Below are 20,000 nucleotides of genomic sequence, written 5' to 3' on the forward strand. Positions count from 1 at the left end.
CTGAACCTTGCTTCCAGATAAAAAATCTTACACCGTTAAGAAAAGTCATACACAGATAGAGGCATTCAGTATAATTAAAAAAACTAACGTAACACTTCGAATCATATTGCAGAAACCGAGTATATACAAAATATCTCTTCCCTATATGAAGGTAATTTTAAATAAAAGAATAAATTCGTAAAATTAAAACTGTCAACTGCATAGGTGTGCTTATATATATATATATATATATATATATATATATATATATATATATATATATATATATATATATATATATATATATATATATATATATTTAATGTCAGGACGAAGGATGTAGTGAGGCTGAAGTTGAGAATAGTATAAAAGCAGCCAGAGGAAAGTGGAGGGAGGTAACAAACGATATAAGATAAGAAAATGCCCATCAAGCTAAAAACCAAGATCTATAGCACAGTAATGAGACCAATGTTAACGCATGGCTCAGAAAAGTGGACTCTAGACGAAAAGATGAAGCAAAGCTTGATAGAACAGAGATAAACATGCTAAGATGGATTATGGGAATATCGCTGTTTGAAAGATTGGAAAATTATGAAATACAAAGTATGGCAGGCATAGTAAAGATTACACAGGTGATAACTGTCACGACTGAGATGGTGAGTGCACATGTTGAGCATGGATTGTGAGAAAGGGGTGGGGAGGGCTTGGGTGAAACCTGTTGAGGGGAGAAGATCGAGAGGTAGGCAAAGAATTAGATGGCGAGATAAGGCGAAGGATGATATGGAGAGAAGAGGTTTAATGCAGGCAACTCAGCCCTTAAGGTAAGAACAACCGTGTGAAAGAATAAAATATAATCAATACCAGGTTTAAGTACGCTTGATGAAACATGAAAGCTATTAACACATACGTGTTATCATCACCAATAACTTTTGCAAAATAAAGATAAATAAAGATAGTTTTTCTCACAACAAAGTATTTTCAATATCCTCGTTTGAGATAACTAATATTTCATGGAAGAATATCGTGGCTTGTCCTTATAAACTTTCTGTTTAACTCTTAGGTATTAAACAAGTAAAGTCAAAACAATTGCATGTGCTTAATATTTCATAAGTACAACACAATTATAAATTTAAGTCATTATTGATGTCATTTCAATTTAATCTAATTTAGTCTCCTTAAAACGGCAGTGCCTTCAGTGCGCCACCAGGAATCCATTGTAGTTATTACTAGAGAGTCTTTGCAGCCTTCTCTAGGCCTCTTTGTGCGCCTAATATTTCGCTTTCTTCTTTTCATCCATTCCCACATTATTTTTTTCCATGCTGCTTTCAATCCTCTTTCTCACAGTTGCACCTGATTGGTCTTCCGGGCACCATCGCTAGGCCATGCAGCCCGAATTCCAAAAATCAAATCCAACCCGTGTGATTAACGTTTCTTTATTCTCCACAGATGAAGCCAAAGCCATTGAAGAAGCAGATAAATGGTGGCGAACGTGTCCTTACTCTACCATAACAATTGTCCTGATAGCCCTAGGAGCTCTCTTCGTCCTGGTGGTTATCGTGTCCATCACTATCTGTGTCATCAGGAGACGCCGGGCGAGAAGGAACGCCAATCTCTTCCCCTTGTCCAAGCGCATGAGACCTAAGAGAGGGGACAACCTCTATGTGTGATTTGAGAAACTTAGTCCGTCCTTGTGGAGTGATGCTCAAATTGCCACTGGTCCTACAGAGAAGGCCAGGTTGAAAAACGAACTAAAGTTCATGAAATGAACTGAAAGATGGGATTGAAGTGGTCCTAAAGAGTGGAGCAAGTTTAGTGCGAAACAGACCAAAGTTCACGAAATGAACCGAAAGATGGTGTGGGAGTGGTTCTAAATAGTGGAGCAAGTTAGTGCAAAACTGCACGAAGACAAAAGTAGTAGGAAAAGGATGAAACCACATACTTCCACTGATACTTACTTTTAGATTGTTTTACCTTATGTAAAATATAACAATCTTAAAGTATTAGTGAAATATAGGTCTGAGCATTCAAGCATTTAAAGGAATGAGATTCTTTTTGGACTTGCATACTTTATACTCGAGTGGAAAGTAAAAACAACCAAGAGCCAAAGATAACCTTAGTCTTTCGGAGTCTTATATGGGTCAAACACATAGAGAATAACATCGATACTATATTCTCTTCCTTACTATCACCCTCTTGCAAGCGGATCTTGCTCCTAGCACTTCGTACTTTTGGGACATGATGGTAATACTACCGCAGCAATGAAAGTAGCTGTAATTTTTAAAGTATTACTAGATACCTGCTGTGATACCCGGTAATCATAAAATCGTTATTAAGAGAACAATTTTTAATATGAAAAGCATGTATATATCTAGTTATAATAAAAATTATTTTTTTTCCAGCGGATTTCTACACATCAGAATATCTAAGACTAGATTGTTTGAACTACGATGCAATCAAGTTTTAGTCTAATATTCATGAATGTACAATAGCAGTATTTATCTCATGTATATATTCAATATGCTCATCTACGCATTTAAATATAAAAAATATACTTTCATATTGTTACCAAGTATATAATTTACTGTATATTAGCTCTAATAAACATTTTCTTTTACGATTGCTTATCTTTTTCAGGTTTTGGCTTTTAGCTAAGGAAAAATTTATAAGTTTTCAGATAAATAACCAAATTTTATAGGCATACTAAGAATTTCAATATATCTATCTACCTATCCATCTCTCTATACATATATAAATTTCTTTATAAACATTCACTCACATTAATGCTTTTGTTGGTACCGGTTAGGGAACGATGGTTTAGATCTGTAGCTCCTTCCTAGTGATCAAAAACATCTCACCAGTGTACCTGGTATAGATGGCAAGTTTGGTAATCCAAAGCGAAGCCCTTCATATACAGCTATAAGCTGTGTATATCAACTATCACGACAAAAGACTCAATCATTATATTACAAACACCATCAATGAAAGAGTTATCATGTCAGAATGTTCAAGGATACACCAATAACAAAAAATGTAGTGATTTCTGGACCACTACAGGATAAAAGCCTCAGACGTGTCTTTATTCATGTTTGGGGTTTGGCCAGTTTTCATCATCACGTTGGCCAGTGCGGATTGGTGATGCTCACGGATTTTCGTTGATCACTCATAGCAAACTAACTTAGTATAGGTGTCCCTGATTAATACAGCTTTGCTGATCATGGCGATACATACACCCTTTCATCACGTTGAAGTATCCCCACTCCAAAAAGGGTTCAAGGATACAGCATCTAATATACACTTCCCAAAACCAGTCTGATGGCTTCAGCAGTGTATCTGTTTGAATATAACTTCAAAAACATCTTTCAATACAATGTCCCCTTATATAGATTATTCCTTCAGTTGGCCAATGAACTCCACAGGCAACAGGAACAAATTGCATTTTATAATATACACCATTAACTATAGGAAAGACGCTGGTGAGTGGTACAATACATGAACATACGCTACCGCGGTCTAAAGCGAAGTAAGGCAGGGCCGCCAATCGGGACTACGATCTACCCCATAGCCAAAGCAAAGTCCTTCAAAAAGAAGGCAACCATGCTTACCCTATACAAAAAATTGGAAATAAGCACGTTAATAGAAGAAGAAATATAATATAGAGGTTAGAGCAAATGTCCGGAATGACTTCTGAGTTACAATGAGAATCCAGAGACTGTAGAATTTTAAGTGTCATAATATAGCCAAATTCATAATCCGCAGACATTTGAATGTTAACATTTCCATCCAGACCCAAATATACACAGTTTTCCCTTCTTAAGCTTGCCGCACACTGAGCCCGAACGGAACCGCCCGATCAGAACCGAAACGTCTGATAGAAATCGAAAGCATGCATTCTTACCTGGCTGCGCACATTGGGCCAGAACAGAACGGAACTGACGCGCCAGAACATAACGGAACTGACACAGTATTCTTTGAAAGAAATTTTTTCTGAAGCGTCGGTAGCGTCAGACAGGCTACGCATGCGCAGAACGACTGCAGCGATAGTTTTGGAGAGGGTAGGGATGGTTGCTGTATTCGGAGGTTAGTGTGATAGCAACCATTGAAGCAGACGGTGCTGGGTTTATGTTGTCCCATTTTAAATGTGGGAATAACGTTTTATATTCCGCTTCTCCTTCCCTTGATTGGCATATATTATGTATCCACATTGATTTTCTTGCTTCTTTCCCTTCTTCCTCCTCCTCTTCAGCCTTTACTACTAGACATAGCACTAGCACTTCTTCATCGCTGCTGAGCAGTGAGTCACTCATAATTTGTCGATTATAATGCAGAACACACGACCTTCTACTACCACATGTAAACAGTTAATGCAGAACACATGACCTTCCGTTCTGTGGCTTCTGGCTCAGTGTGCGCGCTGGACGTCGTTTCTGATCTGTTCTGAGGCTTCGGTGGTTTCGGCGGCAGTTCCGTTCGGGCTCAATGTGCGGCAAGCTTTAGTGGAAATTGGACGTTATTATGGATATAAGCATCCTTATCATCATTCATAAACATGATTTTATTACCTGATGTTTTAGCTATTTCATTCTACTACCTACAAGTCCTAATTGAGAAAGCCCTAAAACTCTAAAGATAGTAGTAAGGCAATTAGACCTTCCTCGCTCAGTTTTAACATTAAGAATTTCAATCTCAATTTTTGGATTCACTGTGGGAAATTGTGTGCTTCCGTTACCAAATCCATGCTCATCAGATAAACACACCCTTTAGAGAAGCACTTGTTCTTAGCAGACCCTTCATAAAATGAAATGTAACTTGGCATCCCTCTCTTTTTCTCCTGAAAATTTTAATAGTGTGGTTGCAAAAAGTACCTCAACCCTGTTAATATATCTACAAAACCACAGAAACCAATGCGACATCTTCAAAAATGCAAAGATGTAAGTAACCTAAGATCTCAAGTAGAATTCCCCAAGACCATATACTATAAATCAAAGCAATTGCAATGTTACAATATATAGTCATTCTTTTAGCCTTTCCCAGATGAGTTATGCCTTAAAAACGGGAAATATCCTGTTGAATCTCCACCATTATACCAACCATAAGTTGAATAATTATGAGGCACTGTTGTGTTCCTTCTCAATGCAATTTCCATCTGTCCACAGATGAGGTCAAAATGACAGACTAAATTACTTCAGTGGAGTCAACTTAGTAGTCTTGAGTCACTACTCGGGGCTGAATAAAAGTTGTGCTTATTGTTCGCTAAGAATAGGCTTGGCAGGCGTAATTGAAGAGGTAAGCAACGAACGCGCAAGCCCTTGGATTCTTCTGTTGATTGATTGATTGATTTAAAGTTTTCAGGCATGATTCTTCTGTTGCAGTGATCTTGACACCATACTTACAAAAGCAACCAGGAATTTTGTATACAATAGTACCGCATCCGATTTTGCGTCAGCATGAATGACTGAGAATGCAAATGTGTTTTACATTCTACACATACTGAGTTATTATTAAATCATTAGCCTTTACGTTTTATAACCAACACTTGATGAAGTTTCAACACTATTCATTATTATTGCTATTACTAGCTAAGCTACAACCCTAGTTGAATGCTCCAAGGCCACGGGCTCCAACAGGGATAATAGCTAAATGAGGAAAGGAAATAAGGAAACAGAGAGCTCTAACCAAAGACAGTGCAAGACCATGGTTCAGAGACTATAGCATTACCCAAGTCTAGAGAACAATAGTCTGATTTTGTAGCATCCTTCTCCTAGAAAAGCTGCTTACCATAACTAAAGTCTCTTCTGCCCTTACCAAGTGGAAAGTAGCCACTGAACAATACAATGCAATAGTTAACCCCTTGAGTGAGGAAGAATTTTCCAGTAATTTTAAGTGTTGTCAGGTGTATGAATAAAGAGGAGAATATGTAAAGAATAAGCCAGGAAAGATGAACTGTAATCAGAAGAATCCAATGTAGTACTATCAGGCCAAAGGACCTAATAACTCATGGGCGGCTTGGTGCCTTGGTCCACCAACTACCTTTTATATGCAGATGTAACTGCCATTTATCTTGAAATTTACACAGTAACCTATGAAACCGAAAGATAGAAAATTGAAATCAACTTTTTACCAACGCAAAATATTTGCAGAAATTATAGACTGACTCGTCCCTATCATGGTTCTTTCGGGGTATTTCTCTTAGCTGTTCATCAACCGCTGAATTTCTCTTTGATAAACTAGAAGCAGACATGTGAACGGGGTTAAGTTTTTCTACCAGGTCGAAAATAATTTGGTACCTTATTGGATACGTCTCTGCCTAGCGATCTGCCGGACTGGGGTTTGAGATCTGTTCAAACTCGATAGTTTCTTGTAGCGTCTGCAACCTCACCATACTTGTGAGCTACGGGTTTGTGGGAGCCTACAGGTCCATCTGCTAAGTCATCAGCAGCCATGGTCCTAGCTTAGGTGGATAGGGGGCTTGGGCGATGATCATAATAATAGTATATTATGGTCAGTCTCTCTGCCACTCATGAGCGACCTTCACAAGGTAGGCTGTTCTTGACACAGAACTTATTCTTTTGCACTAATCAGCAACACTTTTTCTCAAAGTCCTCCAATTACATACTTTAACAGGTAAAAGGTCAAGACTTCTACATTTTTACCGTTTAAGCGCTACTGCGGTTATACTTTCACTTTGAGGAATTGTTATTCATTTCCAATTGACTCAATTTTATAAACTACATAATCAATGATTTTGGTTATCTTAATGCATGGTAATTTGCTTAACATTTCTATTAAAATTTCATACTGATATGTAGTAATTGAAACTCATTCATCACTGTTTGCCAAGATTGGTCTTTCTTCATATATGCACACAAATAAGAACAATTAATGTAATTATGGTAGCATGCTCATCTGTTAACTGTTTACTGCCCTTGACAATGTTCTACACTAAGCAATCTGGTTTCTGAGGTCTACCAAGATATACACATATGTTTAAGAAAAAAACAAATTCAGGAATGGATAATGTCTTCATATAAAAATATAATATATTTCATATCTAAAATACTGAAAAGTAAATAGAAATTCCTTGCGATATCGTTCCGTGACTCGGAAGGCTTTGCTAAAATAATTTGTAAATTTAGCTGTATTCCTGTATTCAATAACGGGTTCTATTTGATAGAATTGTTAACGTGGTGATCGGCAGAGCTATACTAGTCAGAGCGACACATACTAGGTTGGTTTGTTGTGAGCGATCAGATGAAAATCTCCCACCATCACCAATTCAAATTGGCCATAATGGTAATGAAAATGGGCCAAACCCAAGACATGAATAAAGGCATGTCCGAGGCCTCTGTACTGGACTAGAAAAAACCTCCATTTGTTGTTGTTGTTGTTGTTGCGTGTGTGTGTGTGTATATATATATATATATATATATATATATGTGTGTGTATATATATATATATATATATATATATATATATATATATATGTGTGTGTGTATATATATATATATATATATATATATATATATATATATATATATTATGGATAAATAGATATATATGCATATCTACATACATGTAAAACACATATGTATATATAAATATAAATATATAAATGTATATACATATATATATATATATATATATATAGTGTATATTTATATATATACATATATATATATATATATATATATATATATATATATGTGTGTGTGTGTGTGTGTGAAACAATAAGACTAATGCAGTTCTTCCTGTAGACAAGATTATAATACCAAAACAGAATCAGAGTCCAATTCAACATAACTTTATTATACATAACCCGTTAACGCATTCATACAAAATAAGTCATTAAAATGAACTTCTTTCCTTTGTCTTCACCTCATCCATATCAAACACTACCGAGATCACCATCAACAGAAAAATATGAAATATTGTTATCTTTATTATCATTATCAGGCAAACTCAGAACCTAACTAAAATGAGCTGCATATTGCAAGACAAAAGGAAAGGATATCGCCTTGATCTTGTTCCAATCATTCCAATATATAATTCTTAAAAGGAATATGAGCAACTCAGTAAATAAAAAAAAAATAAAAAAAGAGGAATGGTTTGTCTGGTAAGTCGTGACAAACCTAAGACAGCCAAGGACACGCGATAGAAGGACGCTGGAGCTATTATGTAAGTTAACCATCCATGAATACGACACAAATATTTTCGTAAACTTCGCTTGGTTAATGTAAATTAACAAATGGTATTTTACGCTATGGTATTACTTGAATTAAAAACGCACATACATACATACATACATACATACATGCATATATATATATATATATATATATATATATATATATATATATATATATATATAGTATATGGCCTTCTCTCTATTTATATATATATATATATATATATATATATATATATATATATGTGTGTGTGTGTGTGTGTGTATAAATTAATTGACCCAATCGTAAATATCTAGCAAGCGTAGGAGGATAAGGTTATCTACTAAATATTAAGAGAAGAATAATATATAAAAAAGCTAATACTGTATCTGACGCCAACTTAAGGTAGTAGGTTGGCTAGGGCACCAGCCACCCGTTGAGATACTACCACTAGAGAGGTATTGGATCCTTAGACTGGCCAGACAGTAATGCATTGGATCCCTCTCTCTGGTCACGGCTTATATTTTCTTTGCCTATACTTACACAGAATAGTTTGGCCTATTCTTTACATATTCTCGTCTTTCCTCATACACCTGACAACAATGAGATACTAAACACTTCTTCACCCAAGGGGTTAATTACTGTACTGCAATTTGTTCAGTGTACTTTCCTCTTGGTAAGGATAGAAGAGACCTTTAGCTGTGGTAAGCAGCTCTTCTAGGAGAAGGACACTCCAAAATTAAACCACTGTTCTCTAGTCTTGGGTAGTGCCATAGCCTCTGTACCATGGTCTTCCACTGTCTTGGGTTGGAGTTCTCTTGCTTGAGGGTACACTCAGGCACACTATTCTATCTTATTTTTTTTTCTTCCTCTTGTTTTTTTGGGCAGGCTTAATAGAAGGGCCATGGATGCCTGGTGGTTTATCAAGAGGTTGTCTTTTTCTTTTTCTGGTATCTTTTTCTTCTCAAAACCATCCTTACTGTCCTCCCTTCAGTTGAAGTGGCTATCCTGGAGGGTATTTAGCCTTGCATGGTGTATCGGCTCCTCCATGTTGACCAGTTTTTCCGACTTTTTACTATAGTCTATGGGTATCATCAATCACTTTGTTTATAATTCTGTACGTATTGTTTTTGTTATAATTCTTGTTAATCTAGTTTTTAAGTATGATGTCTCTTTTTTTATTTCTATTAATTCTTATGCTGTCTGGAGACATTGAGCGAAGTCCGGGACCAGTACGTCCTAGATTTCGTCAATGTCGTCTTCTGTATTGCAATATTCGTGGTCTTCATGCAAATATCCAAGACCTTACAGTTGCGTCCAGACAGTATGATATTCTTTTGTGCTCAGAAACTTTGGTTTCTAATATGAGGCACTCATCTGAGCTCCGTATAACTGGTTTTAATAAGACAATAATGTTGAAACGTGATGCCATCCCTAGGCCCAGGGGAATGGCGGTGTATATTAGGACCGAGTACCCTGCTTCTCATAAGTCCTGCTATCAATGTGGATGTCATGAGATTCAGGTAATAAAAGTTTGTGGCAGGCATAACAACTTTTATTTGTGTTCGATCTACCGGAATCCAGACATGGATGATTCTATCTTCGATTGTCTTCTTACCATTATGGCTAAGATACAAGAAGATGATAGAAAGGCTTCTTTTGTCTTTGTTGGTGATTTTAATGCTCACCATAGGGAGTGGTTAACTTCTATCTCCCCTACCGATCGCCATGGCTTAAGAGCTTTAGACTTTGCCACTGAATCAGGCTGTGAGCAAATCATAAATGAAGCTACTCACAGGTCTGGTAATTGCTTGGACCTCGTATACACTGACTCCCCTGGCGTTATAACTAGTAAGGTTGGTTCTCCAGTCGGGACATCTGATCATGCCTTGATTTCATTATTAGTGAAGACTGAGCAGCCTGTCCCTGATATATCATATTCTTGTAAAATTTATATGAAATCCCAAGCAGACTGGAATGGGATTTTACATGATCTTTTGTGCTTGAATTGGTCACAATTATATAATAGTGTAGATCCTGTTGTCCCTTTGAATGAGAATCTAGTCAACATAATTGATAGGCGTATCCCTTCTCGTGTGCTAAGGTACCGAGTGAAGGACAAACCGTGGTTCAATGATGATTGTAGACGTGCTTATTTGGAGAAACAGGCGGCCTATCATCTTTGGAAGGGTAAGAGATCAGATTTGACCTGGAACAACTATACTCAGCTTCGAGCTTTTGCTCAGAGAGTTTATGCCTCAACTGAAAAGGATTACAATTTAACCATAAAAGAAACACTTTCTGGTACAACTCAGGAACATAAATGGTGGTCTACCCTCAAATCTGCACTCTTTGGTGTAGATGCAACTGTTCCTCCTTTACTTAAACCAGATGGCTCAGTCACTCACTGTCCAAAAGAAAAGGCAACCCTTTTGGCTGATGTTTTTGACAGTAAACAGAGTAATGAAAAACTTGAACTTCCTCATTCCTGTTTTCCTGAGGCTAAACTAACTAGTTTAGCTTTTCGATCTCGTGACATTAAAGCTCTGTTGGTGGACCTTGATGCTTATGGAGGTGTAGACCCAAATGGTATTTTTCCTTTGTTTTTTATAAAGACAGCAGATTTCTTAGCTCCAAAGTTATCTGTTATTTTGTGCAAGTTAGCAAGAAGAGGAGCTTTTAGCACTAGTTGGAGAATTGGTAATGTTACTCCTCTATGTAAATGTGTTTGTGGTAGCTCAAGTCCCACTGATTACCGCCCAATTTCCATAACTCCCATTTTATCTAAAGTTTTTGCTGAAGGTAATCATCTACTCCCTAGTTTGCAATTTGGTTTTCGTAAAGGCCTTGGAGCATGTGATGCCCTTCTTACAATCTCCAATGCTGTACAGAAATCCCTTGATTGTGGTCGGGAAGTTCGTATGATTGGCCTTGATTTTAGTGCTGCCTTTGACCGTGTTAATCATGAGGCCCTTGTTTTCAAACTCAAACAGTTGGGAGTGGGTGGGTCGTTCCTTAGCATTATTATTGATTTTTTAAGTAATAGATCTCAAAGAGTTGTTGTTGATGGGCACCATAGTGATTATAGGAATGTGATATCCGGTGTTCCACAGGGTAGTGTTCTTGGCCCATTAGTTTTCATACTATATACACATAACATGTGGTTTGGCCTAGAAAACAAGCTTGTTGCATATGCAGATGATGCTACTCTCTTTGCATCAATTCCATCCCCTGAATGTAGATCTAGGGTTGGTGAATCCCTTAATAGAGATTTAGCTAGAATTAGTGCATGGTGCAAATTATGGGGTATGAAGTTGAATCCTAACAAAACTCAAAGTATGATTGTAAGTAGTTCAAGGACGGTGGCTCCTCAACATCCGGATCTCAGTATTGATAATGTTTCTTTAAATATCTATGACTCTTTCAAAATTTTAGGTGTGATTCTCGACAGTAAATTTACTTTTGAGAAACATATAAGGTCTGTGTCTTCTTCAATTGCACAAAAAATAGGCTTATTGAGAAAGTCTTTCAAGATTTTCGGTGATCAATCTATTCTGAAGAAGTGTTTTAATTCTTTCATTCTACCTTGTTTTGAGTATTGTTCTCCTGTCTGGTCTTCAGCTGCTGATTCTCATCTTAATTTGTTGGACAGAAACTTACGGTCTATTAAATTTCTTATTCCTGATCTAGATATTAATCTCTGACACCGTCGTTCAATTAGTTCATTATGCATGTTGCATAAGATTTTTCATAACTCTGACCATCCTTCACATTCAGATCTCCCTGGACAATTCTATCCTGTTCGTAATAATAGGCAGGCAGTTAATTCTAATAGCCAGGCCTTCTCCATCACGAGGCTCAATACTACGCAGTACTCTAGAAGTTTTATTCCAGCTGTTACCAAGTTGTGGAATGATCTTCCTAATCGGGTGGTTGAATCAGTAAAACTTCAAAAGTTCAAAGTTGGAGCAAATGCTTTTTTGTTGACCAGGCGGACATGAGTCTTTTTATAGTTTATTTATGACATATTTGTTTTTGATGTTAATAGTTTATATATGACATGTCTGTTTTGACGTTGTTACTTATTTTAGAATGATTTATTGTTAATTTGTTCTCTTCATTTATTTATTTCCTTATTTCCTTTCCTCACTGGGCTATTTTTCCCTGTTGGAGCCCCTGGGCTTATAGCATCTTGCTTTTCCAACTAGGGTTGTAGCTTAGATAGTAGTAATAATAATAATAATAATAATACCATCATACTGTGTAGCAAATGAAATATAAGAACAGCATACTTAAATCATACACTAAATAAATCTAAACAGATAATTAACGACATACCTGGCTCAAAGCTTACGACTGAGAATGGTAAACTCACGATTGATTGATTGATTGATTTAGAATTCTTTGGGATCCAGACATCGAAGGTCATCGACGCTGACATTGTTTGTTTAAAGTTTTAAAGGCTGCTCGTGAATGGCAGAAGTAAGGGACAGTGGCATTGTCTTATCAAGCAGAACAATGCCCTAGAGACTGACCATATACTCATATGATCAGCGCCTGAGCCCCCTCTCATCACCCTACCTAGGACCAAGGAGGGACAGGCAATGGCTGCTGATGACTCAGCAGATAGATCTATAGGCTCCCTCAAAACCACATCCTTACCTCAAAAGGATGGTGAGGTTGCAGCGACCAAAGAAACTAACAAGTTTGAGAGGCACTCGAACCCCAGTCTGGTGTTCACCAGTCAAGGACGTTACCACAAAGGCCACCACAACCCTTTACTAAGAATAAAAAAGTATCTAATTTAAAACGGTAAAAGCGAAGATGTCCTTATATTATTTAAATAGCTTTCAGAAGACCTGCTTCAAAAGGTAAACTTATGAGAGAAATTATATATTTTTTTTCCTGAACGAATGTTTTTTTTTTTTTTTCTAAGTCGAATTATATTCCCTCCTCGTCCGGCTCTAGGAAACAGGAAAGGACATTATCATAGTACATGCGCTTCAACGACCTTTCATAAAAGCCATCTCTCTCTCTCTCTCTCTCTCTCTCTCTCTCTCTCTCTCTCTCTCTCTCTCTCTCTCTCTCTATCTATCTCTCTCTCTCTCTCTCTCTCTCTCTCTCTCTCTCTCTCTCTCTTTATATATGTATATATATATATATATATATATATATATATATATATATACATATATATATATATATATATATATATATATATATATATATATATATATTTATATATATGTGTGTGTGTGTGTGTGTAACATAATCTTATCTTAAATTTCTCTGCAAATTAATTCTAATTAGAACACTGCAAAGATTATTTCCCGAAGAATAAAGGAGTCACTTTGTGTTCAATGCATAACAACTGTATTTTCATAGATATGCAGACCGTTTGCCGAAAGACAATTATTATTATTATTATTACTTGCTAAGCTACAACCCTAGTTGGAAAAGCAGGATGCTATAAGTCTAAGGGCTCCAACAGGGAAAATAGCCCAGAGAGGAAAGGAAGAAAGGAAAAACTACAAGAGAAATTTAAGAACAATAATAGCATTAAAATAAATCTTTCATATATAAACTATAAAAACTTGAAAATAAGAAGAGGATAAAAACTTCAAAATAACAAGAAGAGAAACAAAATATATAAGTGTGTCCGAGTGTACCCTCAAGCAAGAGAACTCTAACCAGAGACAGTGAAAGACCATGGTACAGAGGTTATGGCACTACCCATGACTGGTCGAAAGTCAACTCGTCGAAAACAATTAGTCAAAAAGACAACTGGTCGAACTGACAGTTAGTATAACGACAATTCGTCGACTAACTTAATATAAAGTACAAAGCTTAAAAATAATAAAAGATTATGAAAAAAGGGAAATTTTCCTTTATCAACTTCTTCCATTTTGATAACACAAATACAAATTTTTAAAACAAATACAATGTGAGTGATATTCGTAACAACTGCAACATCCAGTATTGCATTCAATAGGTTTCCGATTCAAGCAACTTCTAGAGCTGGGTTCACAGGGTCCTAGGAAATAACCATCCCACTTTAAAGCATTAGTTCACTAATCCTTTCTCTAGGAAAATGGTGCCATTCTTAATACCCACGTGCCCTATAAATGGTAGATCTGGTTTGGGGTTCTGCTATGGTATTACTATTATTATTTGTGTACGCGAACCGTTAAAAATGACGGCTAAATATGTAGATAGATATGCACGCACGTATAGACTCAACCCTTCCCAACCCCTCTCCCTTTCCTCTGTGGGTACCTTCTCTCACCAGAGTATGACTACTTCCTATCCACCCTACCCGAGGGATGGGGCAAAGACCGAGTAGCCAAAGTCTAGCAATCCTACAGAGCGTGACCGGATATATATATATATATATATATATATATATATATATGTATATATATACATATATATATATATATATATATATATATATATATATATATATATATATGTATATATATATATATACCAGTTTATACATATATATTGCCAAACATTTGATCTTTATTACACTAGTGAGATCATTACTAGATAAGCTATAACCCTAGTTAGAAAAGCAGGATGCTATAAGCCCAAGGGCTCCATCAGGGAAAATAGCCAAGTGAGGAGAGGAAATAAAAAAAAAAAAACAGATAGAATAGTGTGCCTGACTGTACCCTCAACCAAGAGATCTCTGTCCCAAGACAGTGCAAGACCATGGTTCAGAAGCTAAGGCACTACATAAGACTAGAGAACAATGGTGTGATTTTGGAGTGTCGTTTTGCATGAGCTACTTACTATAGCTGAAGAGTCTCTTCTACCCTTACCAAGAGGAAAGTAGCCACTGAACAATTACAGTGCAGTATTTAACCTCTTGAGAGAAGAAGAATTGTTTGGTAATTTTAGTGTTGTCATTTGTATGAGGAAAAAGGAGAATGTTAAAAGAATAGGTCAGACTATTCGGTGAATGTGTAGGCAAAGTAAAAATGAGCCGTAACCAGAGAGAAGCATCAAATGTAGTACTGTCTGGCCAGTCAAAGGACCTAATAACTCTCTAGCGGTATTATCTCAACGGGTGGCTAGTACCTTGGCGAACCTACTACCAACAGAGCAGTAATGCAATATTCAGAGCTAAAAATAAAACTAAACCCGGATCTTGCCTATTGGTAATCTAATAGAAACCTCCTTGTCAGACAATCTTTTGCACGGGAGTTCGAGCCTTGCTCGATAGTTTCTAGATAGTGTCTGCAACCTCACCAGCCTTGTAAACTATGAACGGGGGATTTTGGGAGCCTATACAACCCTGAGTTATTTGCAGCCATTGCCTGGCCCTCCCTGGTTATAGCTTGATTGGGAAGAGGGAGGTGGTTAGTTGCTGATCATATTTATATATGGTCAGTCTCTAGGTCTAGGGCATTGTCCTGTCCCTTGCCTCCGCTATTCACATATGACCTTTAAAACCTTTTTATTAGCCCCAGACTGTTAGAATAATGGCAGGCTCTTAACCAGACACTTATAAAAAGTTGTTTGGTGTTGCAATAAACAGCTGATGCGTCTATGAATGATTCATCAATGGAATCCAGACCATATGGCACGGTGTAAGGGCTGGGAAGGCCATTCATACTGGGAAATGATTATAAAGTTAAAAAGTTGATAGTCATACTATTCTGTTTCCATATTTACTTTTCTCACTGGCCTATTTTCCCTGTTGGTGCCCTTGGTCTTATAACATCCTACTTTTCCAACAAGGGTTGCAGCTTAGCAAGTAATAATAATAATAAAAATAATAATAATAATAATAATAATAATAATAATAATAATAATAATAATAATAGTAATAATAATAATAATACTGCAGTCTCCTTCCTCTAGATTTATAAAGAAATTTTTTTTCACAGTACGAGGTGCCGTATCTTGCGCATGCGCAGTGCTGCTGGAATAAATGGTGGTTTCGTCCCATCCTTGAACGAGCAACGAAGACGTTGATTCATTTCCGGCCAGAGGAGTCCAAGAATATTAAGGACAGCACATATGCATGAAGTATAATGTAGGTTAAGATAGAACTGGGTAGGGAGTGGAGATGGTATGAGACCGTGAAAGAAGACATAAAATGGAAGTACAACTGGAGATAAATATTAGGGCAGACGCAATTGCTCTATATTCTATCATGTTTCTCTACCGCTTGTTATTTTGAAGTTTTTATCCTCTTGTTATATTGATGTTTTTATTATTTTGTTATTTTGAAGATTTTTATAGTTTATACATGAAAGATGTATTTTAATATTTTTGTTCTTAAACTTCACATGTAGTTTATTTCCTTATTTCCTTTCCTCACTGGGCTACATTTCCCTGTTGGAGCCCTTGAGCTTATGGCATCCTGCTTTTCCAACTAGGGATGTAGCTTAGCAAGTAATAATAATAATAATAATAATAATAATAATAATAATAATAATATTTACTCAGTAACTATAGTGTTCTTGAATTGGTTATATTAAAAATATCAATCCACGATTATGAATATCATAAACATTTCCATAATATCACCATGAATATTTAAGTGAAATACTCTAAATCTTATTTATTCAAATAAAATACAATTAAGTAAATCACTTTATATTTCCATTAATTCACACATGATACAAAAAATACACATTTTACCCCAATAGGAGATGACTTAGCCCAACCACAGACTGAGAGATGCAATTGGGGAAATACAAAGGGAGACTTCGCAACGGGAAAAAAAGACATTGCTTGCTGTCATAATCACTTTGATGTGAGTCATGCGCTGAGAACGACTCCTACACGCATGCGAACTGGACTCAACGAGATGGGTGCTCGCGCAAAAAAAAAAAAAAAAAAAAAAAATAAAATAAAATAAAAAAAAGGAAAAAAAAATTCCACCGATTATTCGATTAACATCTATATTACAATTTCATTGCTGCAGAAAAGTAAAAAAGAAAAAAAATCTGAGCGAAAATCTGTAGTTTTTATTTTTCCCTTTTCTTCTTTTATTGCAGTATTAAACTCCGCCAATTATTCGATTAACATTTATATTACAATTCCGCTGCTTCAGAGAGAGAGAGAGAGAGAGAGAGAGAGAGAGAGAGAGAGAGAGAGAGAGAGAGAGAGAGAGAGAGAAAAAAAAGAAAAAAAAATCTGAGCGAAAATCTGTAACTTGGTTTCTAATTTTCCTCTTTCCTCTTTTATTGCAGTATTAGACTCCGCCAATTATTCGATTAACATCTATATTACAATTTCGTTGCTGCAAAAAAAAAAAATAATAATAATAATCTGGCGAAAATCTGTAACTTGGTTTTTATTTTTCCTTTTTCCTTTTTTATTGCAGTATTAAACACTGCCAATTATTCGATTAACATCTATATTACAATTTCGTTGCTGCAGAGAAGTAAAAAAAAAAAAAAAAAAATCTGGGCGAAAATCTGTAGCTTCGTTTTTACTTTTACTTTTTCCTATTTTATTGCAGTGTCAGACTCCGCCAATTATTTGATTAAAATCTATATCACAATTTCGTTCTTAAATTTTGCATAGATGTAAAAGTGAAAATAATCTTATTTTATATAATTCCTCTACAAATAAATTTAATTCATTATTCCAATAACACCCATAATAAAATTTCATTCTTAAATGCTGCATAAAAGTAAGTGAAAATAAAATCTTATTTTATATAATTCTTCTGCAAATGAATTCAATTAAAATATTGCCAAGATTATTTCCCAAAGAATAATATTAATATCAATATTACGAGCTAAACAATAACCCTATTTGGAAAAGCAGGAAGCTATAAGCCCAAGCGCTCCAACAGGGAAAAATAACCTAGTGAGGACAGGAAACAAGGAAATAAATAAACTACAAGAGAAGAAATAAACAATTAAAATAAAATATTCTAAAAACATTAACAACATAAATTTAGATTCATAGTGTATTTTTTGCATAGCAACTGTATTTTCATATGATCTATGAAATACAATATGGGTGAATTTCGCAACAACTTCAAAATATGATTAAATAATATTCGTGTAAATGGTACAGGACCAAGGTTTTCGATTGCTTGGACTGGGCTGTCTTTGAGCGTGTGGCTGGCAACGTCACCCTTACAAAGACCTTCTAGTTGAAAATTGCAGTAAATGTTTTTTTTTTTTTTTTTTTTTCATATTGAAAATGTTGATATGTCTCTTTTTATAGTTTATATATGAAATATCAATTTTAATGTTGTTACTGTTTTTGGAGTGTTTTATTTTAATTGATCATTACTTCTCTTGTAGTTTATTTATTACCTTATTCCCTTTCCTCACTGGGCTATTTTTCCCTGTTGGAGCCCTTGGGCTTATAGCATCCTGTTTTTTCCAAGTAGGGTTGTAGCTTAGCTAATAATAACAACAACAACAACAACAACAACACCAATAATATTAATAATAAACAATAATACACCTAGCCCTTCCAAAGGAAGAATCCAGAGAGAGAGAGAGAGAGAGAGAGAGAGAGAGAGAGAGAGAGAGAGAGAGAACATAAGACCCGTTACATAGGCTACTTAAAAATCACCACTGCCACCACTTAATCCCTTGCATACAAATCCGACTGCAATTAATTAACTCCAAATGAATGCCATGTTGATGAAATTGCAATGATTTGCATGATAAGGTGCCATTACTATGTAATAAGCATTGGGGAAAGTCATAACACTACTCCATTCATGTACATTTGCGTGCAATGACCATGGGTGCTATATATAAACCAATGCTACTTATAAATCATGATTAATTTTCTTATTTTGTTCTGTATATAACCGAGTCTGATATTTTTAAATATAGTAATGATATATATAAATATATATATATATATATATATATATACATATATATATATATGTATATATATACATATATATATGTATATATATGTGTATATATATATATGTATATATACATACATATATATATATACACACATATATATACACACACACATATATATATATATATATATATATATATATATATATATGTATATACACACATATATGTATGTATATATATATATATATATATATATATATATTTATTTATTTATTTATAAATATAAATATCATCTCTTTCTACGCCTATTGACGCAAAAGGCCTCGGTTATATTTCACCAGTCGTCTCTATCTTGAGCTTTTACATCAATACTTCTCCATTCAGCACCTCCTACTTCACGTATCATAGTCCTCAGCCATGTAGACCTGGGTATTCCAACTCTTCTAATGCCTTGTGGAGCAGAGTTGAAAGTAGCATTTATAGTGTGTTTGTAGGTGTCAATATGACGCAATACTATAATTACTAACATGCTTTTCTTCTCTGCGTTACAGATATAATCTGTATGAATTAGACTCAAATTTCATTACTTTTCAAATCTTAAACAAAAACACGCATAGGAATATAAAGTAATTTATACGGTAAGAGAATAAAGGAATTAAAAAAATTATCTCAATATTACACTCTCTTATACGGGCAAGGATACTTCAGTCAAGAGAAATAAAACGATACATTCATTTTCATCCAAAACAGAGGTCAACGAAACGGCTAACCAACTGACCTTTTCAGACCCAGGGTCAATGAAGAGAAGAAACTGATTAGAGAAAAAAAAAACAGAAATGCAATATTCTCACCAACAACGCGCCAAACCCCATTACAATGCACTGCTCAATTCTGTCAGTCGCCTATGAGTGTACGTAACCCGTCAAAATTAACGGCTACATTTTCAAATAGATATTCACACACCTTCCTTTCACCTGGGTATGACTACTCCTTCGAAGTCTCCCCTACCCGAGGGACGGAAAGAACTAGTGTAACCGGAAAGATT

General features: G+C 35.5%; 2 protein-coding genes across 3 annotated transcripts in view; one reads left to right on the plus strand and one right to left on the minus strand.

The window, feature by feature from the left end:
- The window catches only part of LOC137656974 (uncharacterized), a 16,799-nt gene extending 14,215 nt beyond the window's left edge, over positions 1 to 2,584 (plus strand). The window contains exon 4 of the mRNA XM_068391323.1: positions 1,426 to 2,584. Within this exon, the coding sequence (XP_068247424.1) occupies positions 1,426 to 1,646 (221 nt within the window). The 3' untranslated portion in view covers positions 1,647 to 2,584. The remainder of the gene's footprint in view (positions 1 to 1,425) is intronic.
- LOC137657623 (uncharacterized) overlaps positions 1 to 20,000 on the minus strand; it is a 134,574-nt gene that overhangs the window by 42,228 nt on the left and 72,346 nt on the right. The gene's annotated exons all lie outside the window — the stretch shown is intronic.

The sequence above is a fragment of the Palaemon carinicauda genome, chromosome 18, assembly GCF_036898095.1.
Source record: "Palaemon carinicauda isolate YSFRI2023 chromosome 18, ASM3689809v2, whole genome shotgun sequence".
NCBI classification, from domain to species: Eukaryota; Metazoa; Arthropoda; class Malacostraca; order Decapoda; family Palaemonidae; genus Palaemon; species Palaemon carinicauda.